Here is a 16624-nt window from a genome sequence, read left to right on the forward strand (position 1 = left end):
AAACGTAATCCACTGCGTCTTCAGCGGCTCAGATGTCGAGAGTAAATGACGACAAATATGTTCATTATTACATCCAGCAACACAACACCTCAATCGCTCAATCGGAGATATTCTTGTCTAACTTACATCCCTGCTCCGGCATCAAAACATGGAAAGTTACTGGACTGTGACAGCTGGTCTGAGGTAAGAGCTCATGTCAATCAACTATCGTGGGAGCGGCCTCTGTGGGTGTGACGCCACACCAACAGGCATCTGAGAACGGCTCGATTTGAAAAAGGGGATATTATTTTTACAGATTAATTGAAAACCACTGCATGGATTTTTATCATTATAGGGTAGATTTGTACATACACTGACAACACACATTAATGTTCATACAACATGAAAAAGTGAACTTAGCATCTGATGACCCCTTTAATGAGTATATGTATGCAGGTGTGTTACCGTTGTCTGCTGAGGAGTCTCTGTTTTCCCTGCTGGAGCTCAGTGCTGGTAGAAGAGGCTCCATGTTCATTATCAGTTGTTTATGACTGAGAGAAGTAAAGCTTCTGCTTTGACCAAACTGAGACCTGAAACAGCCACAGAGCAGACACATAGAGACAAAAATGTTAAAACATGAACTTCTGAAGTCATATCATTACAAACCAGTGCTTTTACAAGCAACTTTTTTATTGTCTTTGTTTATATTTAAAGGGATAGGTCACCCAAAATGAAAATTTGCTTTTAATTTACTCCCCTTCAGGCCATTCAAGATGTAGGTGATTTTCTTTTTTTTTTCAGTGTAAATAAACATTTTAGCTAAAATTGTGGTCCTTGGTGATTCATAAAATGCAAGTCAGTGGCTTACGTTACTTTAAGAGACAAAATTAATGGCTCCTGACAATATATTAAGGTCTTATGAAGTGAAACAATCGGTCTGTGCAAGAATCTGACTATCATTTATAACATTATTACCTGTAATCAATAGCTTCAGACAAACAGGGAAAAGTCTGATTCTTTTCTACGAACTGGTTCTTTTAGACAGTTCATTTCAATCAACTAGTTCAATTCACTAGTTTGTTTATGTAGTCATGCAAGGACGCAACATATGCACAATTATATTATTAAAGCACCCAATAATGATATGACAAATGTATGTTTTACATATCTAAAGCATATGAAGTAATAAACAAGTCTTTTTCATCTCATTCTTTTACAAAACCATGAGTTGAGCTGGCAAAAACCAGCAACACAAAATTATGTTCATCATTGTTTTGGCTCATCTCGAGTTGGAACAACTGTCAGACGTACAAAAGTGAGTTCGAGTGAGTAACATAGATCTGTGCTGATTTAAGCCGCAAAATGTTTCAGACGGTTCGGTCCAATTTGGTGAACTGGTTCAACTAGTTCACTAAAATGAGCTGGTTCAAAAAAATGATTCATTTGTGAACCAGAAATCACTCCAGACGGTTTGTCTGAGGCTCTGAATTACAGGTAATAATCTTGTTCAGTTTCTTGCAGAGACTGATCATTTCACTTCATAAGACCTCTATATATCATCAGGAGCTAGAGGTATTATTATTATTATTATTATTATTATTATTATTATTTTTTTGTTCCTTGATATGCTTTTTTTCTTGTCTTAAATACAGGCAGCTGCTGACTTGCATTTTATGAATCAACTGACAGTGTTGTCAGTTTCATCTAAAATCTTCTACTGTTCTACTGAAGAAAAAAGTCATCTACATCTTGGATGACCTGACTCTGAATAAATTAATAGCAAATTTTGGGTGAACTATCCCTTAAAATAGGTTTCTTTTACTTGCACTCTTAGGGCCCTATCATACACCTGGCACGACGCAAGTGATTTTTGCTAGTTTCAGCCCGACGCAGTTATCATTTTCACGTCCTGCACCACGTTGTTTAATTAGCAAATGCATTTGCGCCCATTTGTGCACCTCTGGGTGTGCTGGTCTGAAAATGCGATGTGGTCAGGCGCATTGTTGGCACATTGCTATTTTGAGGCAACTGAAATAGAGTGCACCACTGGCCAACTAAAACCTGGTCTAAAGTTAATGGCGCAATATTTTTCTTGTTATTTAAAGAGCGTGTTAGTAATCTGTGCCTATAGGCAGGTGCACAAGGTGCATACACTCTGAGTTGGCCAAAACCAGCAAAACAAAATTATGTTCATAATTGTTTTGGCACATATCGAGTTGGAACAACTGTCAGACGTCCAAAAGTGAGTTTGAGTGAGTAACATAGATCTGTGCTGATTTAAGCCACAAACTGTTTCAGACGGTTCAGTCCGATTTGGTAAACTGGTTCAACTAGTTCACTAAAATAAGCTGGTTATAAAAAATGATTCATTTGTGAACCAGAAATCTCTCCATACTGTTTGTCTGAGGCTCTGGATTACAGGTAATAATGTTGTTCAGTTTCTAGCAGAGACTGATCATGTCACTTCACAATATTTTTCTTGTTATTTAAAGAGCGTGTTAGTAATATGTGCCTATAGGCAGGTGCACAAGGCGCATACAGTCTGCTTATTACACATACAGGGATACGCAGCAGCACACAAACATGCCAAATATTAAAAATGAAAGGATTACAATGTAAAAGATTATTATTGTGTACAAATATCAAAATGCCTACATGTCATAATGGATTCTGCTTTCTTATGCACATTTTTTTTTCGGTTTCACTTTCGCTTTCGAAACAACCACATTCAGCAAGGAGGGGAGAGGATGGAAAGGGGGTGCATAGTAACTCGTTCGCCTGTGAACGCCCCCCTTGGTGCCCGCCCTGCTCTCTGGAGAAGCAATCAGTCTTTGTTCTTGCAAATTTGCCTGTGTAAATAGACAATCCGCCATGGCACAAGTGCAACTGGCTCTTAAAGGGAATGAAAGATGAGACTCTGATTGGTTTGACGCACATTATGCCAAAAACACACCCATGACTCATTAAGAGAATAGGCACAACCTTTTTAGACCATGCGCCTGGCGTGCTGACCATTTTTCCTGTTGTGAAACTAGTAAAAGTGGAATCGGACACACCCTAAGTGCACCTGTGCCGTGCACTTTAGTCCATGCGCTAACAGGGCCCTTAGTCTTAATGAAGGCCAGTGTGCTACAACACACTGGCAAAATAAAAAGTTATTCTTTTCAGTTCCACTGTCTGATTATTTTGACTTTTCCATCACATAACTGTTGCTGGTTTCTCTTTAACATATACCTTTGTTATTTAACTTTGTCATGGCATACATATTAAACGTATTAAACGCAGCGTCAAAAATTTGTTATTTAACTGCGAGGGTTGAAATGGGCATGAAAAACTAAATTTAACTTTTTGATCAAAGAAACGTTAACTAAGATTGTAAGTGGACAAAAATAAAAAAATAATAATAATACCAAGTGTATATTGTAGCCCTTTTAAACTATATGAACAGCCTGATTTCTACCACCTTATAACCCACAAACAGTCTGAGTGAGTGAAGTTTGGACTACATAGAGTAAAAAAACACGACAGATATGCTTCAAATGGAGTCGGACCTGTGTACAACAGGAGGTTCTCTCTGAATCTTTGAACTGGCTTCAATGACTTCTTTAGCCACCCGACCACTGAAATCAAATCAGAAACAATTATATTAAATAAAAATATCAGCATGTTTGACATATAGTTTGCTTCCATCAGACAAGCACTCCATCTCACCTGTAGCGAAATCTGCTTCCCTTGAAAAATATACTGCTGCTGGACACAGTTTTGATCTGACTGGACTTTGCACATCTAAATCAGAAAAAAAGCAGCAACCAGACATTTAGTTATGGCTCAAACAATCAATCCTGTGACCAACAGCCTGCATCAACTATGTTCAGATTCAAGAGTATTGAATTTTTATTTTGCTGTTTTCTTTTCTATAATTAATCCTCGTTTTCTATTTAATTCTGCAGCTTTTCTCCCATAATCAGTGCAAAAGAACGCAGACACAGTATGGCTTAGCCAAGTAAGCGGTTAGTGATTGACTGACTGATGTGTGTGTGTTAATATAAAGATGGTGTTGTTGTTTGACAGAGGCAGGCCTGCTGTCTGGCTGGCATTTAAGCTCTTAATTAAAGGGCTTTCAACAGTAACGTGACACCACTCACACATAGTAACAAGAGACAGAGAAAGACATCCAGGCACTTATATCAGGATCATTCTCAGCAAACCATACCATCTGTGTGCTGCGTTTGTCCCCATGATCTCATACTGATATAATTAACAGAATCCACAACTTACTCACATTATTACAAAGATGTAACTCTGTTAGTGTGGAATGCTAATCTGTTTTTAAAAATGTATATTCAAAGCTTTCTCACAATTATGAGTTTATATCAAGAAATTCTGAGAAAAAAGTCAGATTTTTGAGTTTTTATATCGCAATTCTGACTTTTTAACTTACAACTGTGAGTTTATATCACACAATTCTGACTTTATTTCTCACAGTTATACGTTTATATCAGGCAATTCTGAAAAAAAAAGTCAGAATTGTGAGTTTTTATAATTCTTGCAATTCTTACTTTATAACTCATAATTGTAAGTTTATATGACACAATTCTGACTTTATTTCTCACAATTGTGAGTTTATATCAAGCAATTCTGACTTTATTTCTTAATTATAAATATTTGAAAATATTTTAAAATAAACGTAATAATAAATACAAATATTTTTAAATAAATAAGCAAGCATGTGCAAGTGTTACTACTACTGTCTGACAATGCCCCATATACACTACTATTCAAAAGTTTGGGGTTGGAAAGATTTGTGATGTTTCTGAAAGAAGTCTCTTACACTCACCATGGCTGCATTTATTTGATCATATTTATTTGATTAACATTTTGATATATTATTACATTTTAAATGTAATGCAATGCAAAGCTGAATTTTCTGCATCATTACTCCAGTCCTTCAGAAATCATTCTAATGTTTTGATTTGATGCTCAAGAAACATTTCTGATTATTATTATGTTGAAAACAGTTGTGACGTTTTTGTGGAAACTGTGATTTTATTTTCTGGATTCTTTATTGAATATAAAATTCAAAAGGCCAGCCGTTATTTAAAATATAAATCCTCTGTAACTTTACAAATATATTTGCTGTCCTTATTGATACATTTAATGCATGCTTACTAAATGAAAGTATTAATTTCCTTCTAAAAAAAAAAATCATACTGACTTTTGAATGGTACTGCATAAAAACACCAAAACAAATGCTGCTTAAAACAAACCCAGAGTGTGATAAACAGAGACAGAGATATTGATGAAAGTACGACTCTCACTTGTAAAAAGCCTGGTTTTCCACGGCACATTTCCACAGGTGTTTGCAGGCTGCTGGTGTGGAGGTGTGGAACGTAAGAACCAGTTTCTTCTGCAGAAAGATGAAGAGAAAGAATGAATAATTGAAGTGTGCAACAGCAAAGGTAGATACAATCAGCTTAAGTGAACAGGGAGGTCAAAGCGAGTAAGGACATAAAAAATCTATAAATTACACGGAGATGGAATCTGAGCACAATGTCATAAATAATGAGAGCTGAACAAAATGCTGACCCAAATCTGTGTGCATGTTGGTGAGAGTGATGGCCGCTGAGTGTGTTTGCGGGCAGCAGGGCGGCTTTACCGGGAACAGAGCAGGGAATATGAGAGTACGGATCAATATAACGCGTCATAACGGCACAGTCAGTCAACCGGTAAGAGACGCTTTGACTGGAACGAACACAAAGTACACTACACTTATTAACCTTCATTTACACTGTAGATCATTAGTTTAATAAATGAGTAAACCATGAGGAGCTGTGCATCACTGTGATTTGACAAAGATTGTGGGGGGCTGATGAAAGTCTCAAATGGCCACTACAAATTACTTTTATTATGATTAACAATCACAATAAACAATTCTCCCAAGTAATAGAGTTCATTAGCCTGGTAATTAATGCTTCGTAAAAACTCAAGTGTATATGTTTATGTCTGGAAATTCAAAAAGGTGGTTCATCCAAATCTGCTATCAGTTTTATATTTTAGCAGTAAGATATTTATACAGATATTGGGAATATAACTAGAGGATGTTGTTAAAACCTTCAGCTGTGGCTATTTTCATACACTCAGAAAAAAAAGTACAAAACATGTAATATGTAGTATAATACTGATGAGTACCACTTAAGAAATAAACGGTATTTTTAAAGTGCTAATATGTAACTTTAAGGTACAAATAAGCATGCTTTATAAGTAAATAAGGTACATAAGTGGACCTTTTGAAAAAAATGACAGCTTTTGTACCTTTTTTTTTCTGAGAATAATATAGCACAGTTTAATGTCCCTTATTGCTTTTGTAAGACAGTTGCTGTATAAAATATCAAGGATATATGAGCAGTATTACATGAGTAGTTGTGAGATATGGCTGTGGCTGGCTGAAAACATAAAAGGAAAATTTCAAATAGACATTATCTTTATTAACAAACTGCATATTTGAAGTCTAAACAAGTGCAAAAACCCTTAAAACTACATTCTGTGACACAAAAACAGTATTATTTTTAAAATTATAGTGGACACTCACTGTGAGAAATTCTGTGAGGAGTTATCACTCTAATATTGCACTCTCATCAGCCAATCAGATTCGATTGAAAGAAAGAAGTGTTGTATAAACTTTTTTATACTTTTTTATTATGTTTACATGTTTCATAATGTAAACAAAGAGTAAAATAACCATTTTAGTTATTTTGTTAAACAAACTAATAATTTGCAGTCAAAATTTAATGTTGTCAAATTATGCAAAAAAGGCCAATTGTATTCCAAAAATGTTCAAAACGTAATTTCATTCACCAGCATTTATGTCACAGAATGCAAACATAATACATAAACGAAAGCTGTTTTGATAATTTTCTAAATAAATGAATAAGCATATACTATGATGCATGTTTGTACTAGACAAATTAAATAGTAAGAGACTACTGTCACTGTAACTTTTTTAGGAGAGTTTATTTCCTAAATATGCTGTTACTGAAAGAAAAAAAAAAAAAATCATTGTTTTATTTTTTAAGTAGTATATAGTCCTGACATAACAGAAACTAAGGTTCAGCAATACACTACCCATACGAAAAAGTAGTTTATTCAAGTGTGCTATTAGTATACTACTTTTAAACTAAAATAGGAAAGTATACTTTTAGTCTGCTTTTTATGTGCTTACTGTGCTATACTTAAAATGACATTTAAGTATACTTGACATACTTAGAAAATGTCTAAATATATATACTTGTGCTCCTAGAATCCATGTTTTCATTGTTATATGTTTGTTATACATTGTTATAATTTCCAAAAAACACAAGTGAAGAAGAAACTTAAACATGTTTCCACGTGTAATCTAACACCATCATCAGACATAAAACAGCATCAAAACTGTGTAACATTATGGAATAAAATGTCGACCAATGAAGAGGTAATAATGACTGTAAAGCTTTGGGGTGTTGATCGACTCCATCTACATTTTGATTATTATTCTCAATCATATACCACCAAATAAGTTCACTTTTAGTATAGCTGCAGTACAAGCTAAAAACTTTGATGTAAACCTATTGTGTACTCAAAGTTTACTACTGTTGTACTTAAACTTTGCAAAGCTATTTTGTTTTAGAAAAAAATCTCTTATGCTCAGGCTGCATTTATTTAATCAATACAATAATATTGTGAAAAAATATTAAAATCTAAAATAGCTGTCTTCTGTCTGAATATATATTGTTTACTTTTTTTCCTGTGACGCAAAGATGAATTTTCAACATCATTACTCCAGTCTTCAGTGTCACATGGTCCTTCAGAAATTACTCTAATATCCTGAGTTGCTGCTCAAGAAACATTTTTTTATTATTGCTTAATATTAAAACTGTGATAATTATTTTTTTTATTTTTCTTTTTGATGAATAGAACATAAAAAACTGCAGTTTTTAAATATATTTTTAAAATTCTGAAGGGGTCATCGGATGCCCATTTTCCACAAGTTGATATGATTCTTTAGGGTCTTAATGAAAAGTCTCTAATATACTTTGGTTAAAATTCTCAATTTTTGTGTAAAACAACACCCTTTTCACCTTGCCAAAATCAGCTCTGCAAAAATCATCCCATTCTGGTCGAGGCTGCTTTAAATTCAAATTAGCTCTGCTCGCCCCGCCCCTCTCTTCTCTCTGTGGAGTGACGATCCTGTTTACTTTAGCCGTGTTTAGCCACTAAACTTGCTAACTAGCACATTATTAGGAAAGGTGATCGCTAAGATTCATAAAAAAAACCTTATACTCACTTCTGCTGTAAGTGAAGCTGGATCATGAATGATTTGTGTGAACATATGTAGATCGGGAGGTGCATTGCCTTCACAAACAAAGTAATTCATTATTACATCCAGCAACACAACACCTCAATCGCTCAATTCTTGTCTAACTTACATCCCTGCTCCGGCATCAAAACATGGAGGTTGGACTGTTACAGCTGATCTGAGGTAAGACGCTCATGTCAATCAACTATCGTGGGAGTGGCCTCTGTGGGTGTGATGCAACAACGACAGGCATCTGAGAATGGTTCGATTTGAAAAAGGGGATATTATTTTTACAGATTAATTAAAAACCACTGCATGGATTTTTATCATTATAGGGTAGATTTGTACATACACTGCCAACACACATTTATGTTCAAACAACATGAAAAAGTGAACTTAGCATCCGATGACCCGTTTAAAAGTCTAGATTTAAAAAGTCTTTACTGTCACTTTTGATGAATTTAATGCATCCTCGCACTGAGTATTTTTTTCGAACAGTAATATGCAGAATCAAATGAAGGGGTGTGTCATAAATGTTAGTTTATTGTGTATTTTATTACCACTTAGGAGGATATGAACTGGTTTATAATGACAGTCACATGTTGGATTAATCATCTTGCATGAGAGAACGAAAGCTACATCAGCGCTGTAATGAAAATGTATAGTGGGTATTGGTTTTCTACTGGGTCGATATGCGTCGGATTCCCGGTTCTCTCGTTAACACGGCTGAGATTACGCTGGGGTGAATGTGCTAAACTGCCAACCGGACTATGTGACAGCCTGAGCCCAGCGAATATACATCCTGGATTAAATGTCCAGGACTGAAGCGGAGGTGAATATGTACGTGTTAGGCCGATGTGACAGAGATATATATGAGGCCTGATAAAGTGCTGTGAAAAACAGAAGTGTCAGGAGAATAAGTTCCATTAACCCCACGCGTGGTGTAATCTGAGACCGGGATCGATAGATGGACTACTAAACAGAACAGTGGATTCAGAAAGAAATCAATACAAACCACTTCCAGGCCGTTTAGCACCAAACTGCTGCCCCTGCAATATACTGCTGAACGCTCACACTGACATTACACGCACATAATTTAAACAAAGCTGAATGTCAGAGCGCTCACCCAAACTATGACAAGGGACAGCCCACTAATCATCTAGGCTTTGGACGGGTATCCCGCACTAAACTAACTGGGATTGTACACAGAGTGATATCAGCACAACCCTAAAAAACATAACCCTGCTAACTGATTAAATGTAAGTTACTTAACTCCAATACAGAAAACTCCAATACAGATTTTCCATTCAGTCCTGCTAGATAATGGTAAACAAACTTGCCTTGCGGACACAGCCGAATCATTTCCATAATGACTAACGCAATCTACCAAGAGAAGCGCAAATTAGCATAGAGCTGATAATGATCAGGTGCGGATAATCTACTAACAAGAACACAAAGTGGGTTAAGACATGCTTTTTTGGCAACTCATGCTCAATGAAAATACATACTTGTGGCAACGTTTCTGCAACACCTTACTGCACTTTTCAAAAACAACAACCCCCCCTGACAGCACACACACATCTCGGAGACATCTATTTGATGTCTGCATTTACATCTGAAGACATTTTTTTTAAAAGTGTTTACTCATCTGCAATACGTCTACAGGACATTTCCTATCAGATGTCAAATACACGTCTATTAAATGTCTTTAAGATGTTTGTGATCTAGAATGTATGTAAAACTGACATCTTCCAGACATCTGAAAGATGTTTGTACACAGCAGATGCTTTCCATATCAAGTGATCTTTAACAGGCATCTTGCAGACGTACATGTGCTATCTGGGCCCTTACACCAATCCCAACCCTAAACCTACCCATTAGAATTAACAAATACAAAAGGATGTAAAAACACATCCACTCATACAGCCCTGCTATTTTAACTTCCTTATATCCCAGATAGCACACTTACATCTGCAAGATGTCTGTTAAAGATCACTTGATCTGGAAAGCATCTGCTGTGTACAAACATCTGACAGACATCTGTAAGATGTCAGTTTTACATACATTCTAAATCGTAAACATCTTAAAGACATCTAATAGACGTCTATTTCACATCTAAAAGGAAACATCCCATAGTTGTATTGCAGATGAAAAAACACTCTAAAAAACATGTCTTGCAGATGTAAATGGAGATGTCAAATAGACGTCTCCGAGATGTATGTGTGCTATCAGGCATATGGGTTTGAGCTGTTTTGTCAAACCTGAGTTTCACAGGATTTGTACCGAAGCACTTCAACTTATTGAGTTAGAAACCCCATACATATGAAGATGTGAAGCTAATGTTCAAAAGTATCAGTTTTCAATTCTCGCAGCATGAAAAATTGTTTTGAAGGCATAACAAAATAGTTTTTAAATTAATTATATAGAATTCCAAGCACTACAAAACCCCTTGTCCCCACAGTCATGTACAGAGGGAAAGTGCTTATTTAAGCAGGTTATTTACCATTTAAAACACAAAAATGTATTTACAACTATCAAATATGTGACCCTGGACCACAAAACCAGTCTTAAGTGGCACAGGTATATTTATGGCAATAGCCAACAATACATTGTATGGGTCAGAAATATCGATTTTTCTTTTACGCCAAAAATCATTAGGATATTAAGTAAAGATGTTCCGTGAAGATATTTTGTACATTTCCTACCGGAAATATATCAAAACTTAATTTTTGATTAGTAATATGCATTGCTAAGAACTTCATTTAGACAAATTTAAAGGTGATTTTCTCAGTATTTTTATTTATTTATTTTTTTTTTATTTTTTTTTTTGCACCCTTGCACCCTCAGTTTTTCAAATAGTTGTACATCAGCCAAATATTGCCCTAGCCTAACAAACCATACATCAATTGAAAACTTACTTTTTCAGCTTTTCTCATTTATCTCATGATTTTATATGAGGCTTTTAGTTGAGGTCATGACCTGCTTTATTGTTAGGGAATTGTAAAAAAAAAAAAAAAAAAAAAAAAAAAAAAAGTACAAATAGATTCAACTACTTTAGTAATTATACCATGATTGACAACGTGTGGTTTGATACATTGCAGCAGCCATTTTATAAAATGCATTTTTCATGAAAACTGTCACTGGTGTTACTGGTGCCTTCCTTATGTGGTCTTTAAATAACTGCACAAAAAAAGATTTGAAAAAAATCATTAAGCTGTCATTTATCTGTATTCATAAAGTCAAAATGCAATCTAATAATGTAGTCTAAGTTTAAATGTTACGAAAATAAATACATTTTAAGACATTTTGAAATAAAAAAAAGTGGCCATTTCTGTAGAATGACCTAGGTATGTATTTGGAGTTTTGCAGAAATTTAGGTAGAGGCCTGTATTTCCAATGAGCCTGGGTAGTTTTTTGGGGTTGTTAGATGACTAAATTGAATAGTGCAAATCTTGGTAAATCATGTTGTGCATCTGAAAGGGAAACTTCTACAAATGCATATGCAATAATGACTCTATCCATGCATTTTAATTGCTAAAGTTTCACTGTGTCTTTAGTAAATTCTGACAGTACTTTTTTATGCCAAAAGAGGGTTTGCGCTAAAGCAAAATGTGAGTAAATCTGACCTATAATGGTTTATCATCACATTATGTGTGATTTTACAGTAAAATACTGTCAAGTTTGTGTTTTTTCAAAAACAATCAATTTCCGTGTGATTTTCAGTAAAAACAGTAATAGGACATTGGTGACATCACATATGTGACCCTGGACCACAAAACATGTCACATGTAGCACAGGTATATCTGTAGCAACAGCCAAGAATACACTGCATGGGTCAAAATTATTGATTTTTCTTTTATGCCAAAAAATCATTAGGATATTAAGTAAAAATCATTTTCCATGAAGATATTTTGTACATTTCCTACCATAAATATGTCAAAACGTATTTTTTGATTTATAATCTGCATTGCTCAGAATTTCATTTAAACAGCTTTAAAGGCGATTTTCTCAATATTTTGATTTTTTTGCACCCTCAGTTTCCAGATTTTCAAACAGTCGTATCTCCGCCAAATATTGTCTGATTATTTATTCCGATTTCAGATGATGTATATGTATTTCAAAAAATGTACCCTTATGACTGGTTTTGTGGTCTATGTATGATTATATATAAATAATTTAGTTTTGTTTCATTTTTGTTAACGATATTATATATTAAGATGTTTGTGTTCAGTTGTTCAGTTAATGTTTATTGTATTATTTTAGTGTCATGTATACATTATTAACATTCTATCACTTAATTAAATATAAAAGTTTAAAAGTTGAACACTTTTATAAGAAACACTGGATTCAGCACTTCAAGTTGTGAGGATCAATGAAACCAGAGATAACAGTTCAAGTGAATTATATACATGAGAGATTTTTCATGTAGATGTTGACATTTAAGGGACTTGTTGATAAATGATGTGGGAACCTTTTTATAAAAATTAACAATAGCTTTAACAATAACACTGGCATTTCTGCTACTTAATTTTCTTTAAATATATTTTACTGCTATTTGAAATCTAATAATGATGTACAGGGAGTAAAGAAAAAAAAAACTCGCAATTTTGTAATTATAAATATTAAAAAGCACAATTTGCGACATTTTTACTGTCCACATGCAATAAATATAGCATAAATCTCCTCATTATGCCACACAATTTGAGGTATGATTCATGTCAGGAGCGCAAACGGTGCAGGGTGAGTTATGTAAGAAGTCTCTAAGGTATGTTCAAATGCCTGACTCTCTGTATATGAATAATAATTCAGAAATCATTTTGTGAAATTTGAGTAGGAGAACAGGTCAGCTGTTGCTCAACCTCTGGGGATAGTGAACAGTCTGCAGTCCAACACTTCTGAGCAGAATAGTGTGTATCACAGACAGACGTGTGCACGTGTGTGTAAAACACGGTCAGTACACGTCCAGTAAACACACACACATCCTTTTCAAGTGTGTGTGAACATGCAGAGAGGGACAGACTTCAGTGAGAACAGCACAAAATGAGTCTCCCTGTTCTCATACAGAATCAACCCACTTTCAGTCAACTCTCAGGCTTGCATGGGTCGTGACCCAGACAAGCAAAGATACAGGTACAGAAATAACCAATCACACACACTAGGTCTAGACATCAAAAATGCTTTAGTTTCATACCCATCATAAAATATGCATAACTGCACAAGCAATCAGATGTTTAATACTTTTAAACCAGTGGTTCTCAACCTTTCTGAGTCTAATAACTCCCAATAAGTTTTCCAGGTGTTTGTTTGTAGGGAATGAAACAAAATAAAACAATACAGAGTTGACTTAAAATAACAAATATCGTATTTTACAATTATTTTTTATTTTTGCTTGTTGTAATACTTGTGTGATTTGAAAATGTTTTAATAAAAAGTCTTAAACCTCTTGATTAAAAACCACTGTTTAAACTGTTTTAATAATTCTAAATTCTACATTTTATCTATAGAACTTTTGTCTGCACAATTGTTTATAATCAAGTTCACACAGTTACAGCTGTGACAATTACAATATTGCATTTAGATTAATTCTTAAAATTCATTCATTCAATGAATCCAAAATAAATCTTTTTTTATTTTTATTTTTGTTTTCATAATTGACAGTGTTGCTCATGAAACTCTTATGAATACTCTATGTTGGGCATTACAACTAAAGTCTGATTAAAATCAAGGCAGATATGTGAGTGAGGAAGTGTACTAAGGCTATAGTAAGGCTGTATAATCATAATTCATGAGTTAATCAATGACCATGATGTATATGTTTACTCACCAGCAATGGAAAAGTGCACACAGAGAAAAGAAGACAGAAGCACATGTAAAACTAGATTTAAAGCGTGACACACAAACAGAAGGACAGGCACAGGACGCTGAATAAAGGCCTGTTCACATCAAGAACCATAACTATAACAACAACATATTAGCACTCACACCAAAGGACGTTCTGTCTATTATAAGCACACAGTTTTAAGATTTTCAAAAATTAAAACTTTGTGCTTATAGTTCATTGTAGTTATACTGTATAGTTATATTGTTACAGTTATCATTCTTGGTGTGACCAGGCCTTCAATCTGTACTGGCAAACACTGCCACTTTGATATCTGCATGAAAAAGTATAAGGGGTGGTTAATAGTAGAGTGACCATATGCCCTTTTTTGTCCCGGACATGTCCTGGCCAAGATTTCTAAATTCAGTATATTGGTTTTGGCTTTGTTTGCCTGTTGCTTTCATACTTGCTGAAGGTAATGACTGAAAAGTAATTTGACCAATAGCACACTAACAATACACAATTGACCAATCAACCAATCACGGCATATGAGAAGGCGGGATCTACAGATAATGGTCAAAGCAATGCAAATACAAGTGCATTATATAGCTGTTCAAGCGCTTTAAGGCATTTAAGCACATATGAAAAAGGAATAATTTAGCAAGCCTGTAACCATCTAAATTAATGATTTTTAAAAGCATTTTGGCAAATCCAGGTAATCTACCATAGAAATATTATGTTTTTTTAACGGTTATGACTCTTATATATACAGCTGTGGTCTGATCTCCTTGAAACTTTGCATTTTTGTTAAAAAAAAACAAAAAAACAAAAAAAACTGTTGCATGTGCTCACCAGAGTTTTGTGAAGTTTTGAGTATTTCTTTAGGCTTTATAGGATTTTGGGTACATTTGGACAGGCCCCTTTTCTAAATAACCCCATTATAGCTTTCCCAAAAGGTAAATTTCAACTTTTTTTTCTTTGGTAATTATTGACTTAGAGAGTCGTACTTAGAGAGAATTGTACTGCAGCGGGGTTTTTTCCCGACTGAGCGAAAAACCTAGGACTAGTTCACAAAAGTAGGTTTTATACATCCACTCAATCATTTAATAAACAGTTTGATTGACAGTAGTGGTTCTAGAGGCAAAGTTGTTTGTAATGAGGAGTTATATTGTATAATACAAATATTGCGTGTATATGTAAAAAAACATGCAATGTACAATCACTGACGCACTTGAAAAATGTGATATCGCCACCCCAGTTGCCGAATTCTTTCAAATTTCTCACAGACCTTTGGGGGCTAGGTGCTCAAACTTCTTCGGCCAATGGCAGCCATGTTTTTTTGAGATACACAAATGTCCTTATAGACACTCGTGGCACTTTTGACCAAGTTGATTTTCACTCTCTAAAGAAACCTAGGACTAGTTCGCAAAAGTAGTTTTTTCAAAAAATCCAAAATACCTGAAAATTTCGCCAGGCTCACAAACAAATCTGAACCATCCGTTTTGTCCGACATGAGCCAAGGATTCGAGCGACATAAGACACCTGAGTCTGCGCCTGATGGTTGAGGAGTTATGAGCAATTTTGTACTTTTCATTGCTGTAGCATCCCCATCAGGCCGATTGGGGTGAGCCTTGGTGACATTAACGGCGGTGTGAGTACTACCATCCCTCCAAGTTTCAAGTCTCTACGACTTACGGTTTGGTCTGCACGATCAATTTCACACAAAGTATATATAACTGCAGACCCGGAGATCTCCAAAATGGGGCAGGAACTCCAAAAGTGGGCAGAACCTCCAAAATGGGGAGGAGTCTCGTCAAGCAAAGACTTTCCCCATTGGCTCTGGCTTCAGCCTATTGTTATTGACTTACATTTCAAAAGTAAACTTCATAAATGAAATATTGTTTGTAGTCCCCAAAGCTCGTGGCCAGTGGTTAATGATATAAACTAGAATCACCCACGAGCTCTCCCGCGAACCGTGCCAGTGAAGCGCAAAGGAAAGGTTATACTCTATTGCTTTGTTTTGAGCAACAGGGCATCCCGGGGCTTGAAATTCGCAGGGTAGGACTGGGTAGAGACACTGGATGTAACTAAAAAGGTCCATTTTTTTTGGTGAGGTCTGGTTGGGGAGTTACAGAACGGCCCGACGGTCTCATATCGTATAATCTTATTAACTGTTTGTCTACCATGCTATTCAGCACCAATCCCACCGTGCATTTTTACTGATAAGGTTAAGCTTAGGGTAAGGTGTGGGGTAGGTTTAGGGGTTAACATTTGTGTAGCATAGCATAGGAAATCAACACTGTGATTGACACAACCAATAAAATCTTTAAAATCAGCTGTGGGGCGGAGTTTGCACTGAAGTGGATTGGGGGAAAAATTGCACATGTGTGTCATGTCTGTCAAAGGGAGGAAGCCACGCCCTATTTTGGAGTGCCCACCACGTTTTGGAGTGCCCACCCCCATTTGGAGATCTCCAGGCTGCAGTTATACTCCTC

General features: G+C 35.4%; 1 protein-coding gene across 1 annotated transcript in view; it reads right to left on the reverse strand.

Annotated features, from left to right (window-relative positions):
- frmd3 (FERM domain containing 3) overlaps positions 1-16624 on the reverse strand; it is a 78887-nt gene that overhangs the window by 25777 nt on the left and 36486 nt on the right. Inside the window, exons 10-13 of the mRNA XM_051116926.1 lie at positions 5298-5386; positions 3691-3765; positions 3531-3599; positions 445-569 (exon numbers count right to left, since the gene is read on the reverse strand). Coding sequence (XP_050972883.1) covers positions 445-569; positions 3531-3599; positions 3691-3765; positions 5298-5386 — 358 coding nt within the window. The remainder of the gene's footprint in view (positions 1-444; positions 570-3530; positions 3600-3690; positions 3766-5297; positions 5387-16624) is intronic.

Source organism: Labeo rohita, chromosome 8 (assembly GCF_022985175.1).
Source record: "Labeo rohita strain BAU-BD-2019 chromosome 8, IGBB_LRoh.1.0, whole genome shotgun sequence".
In the NCBI taxonomy this organism is placed as follows: domain Eukaryota; kingdom Metazoa; phylum Chordata; class Actinopteri; order Cypriniformes; family Cyprinidae; genus Labeo; species Labeo rohita.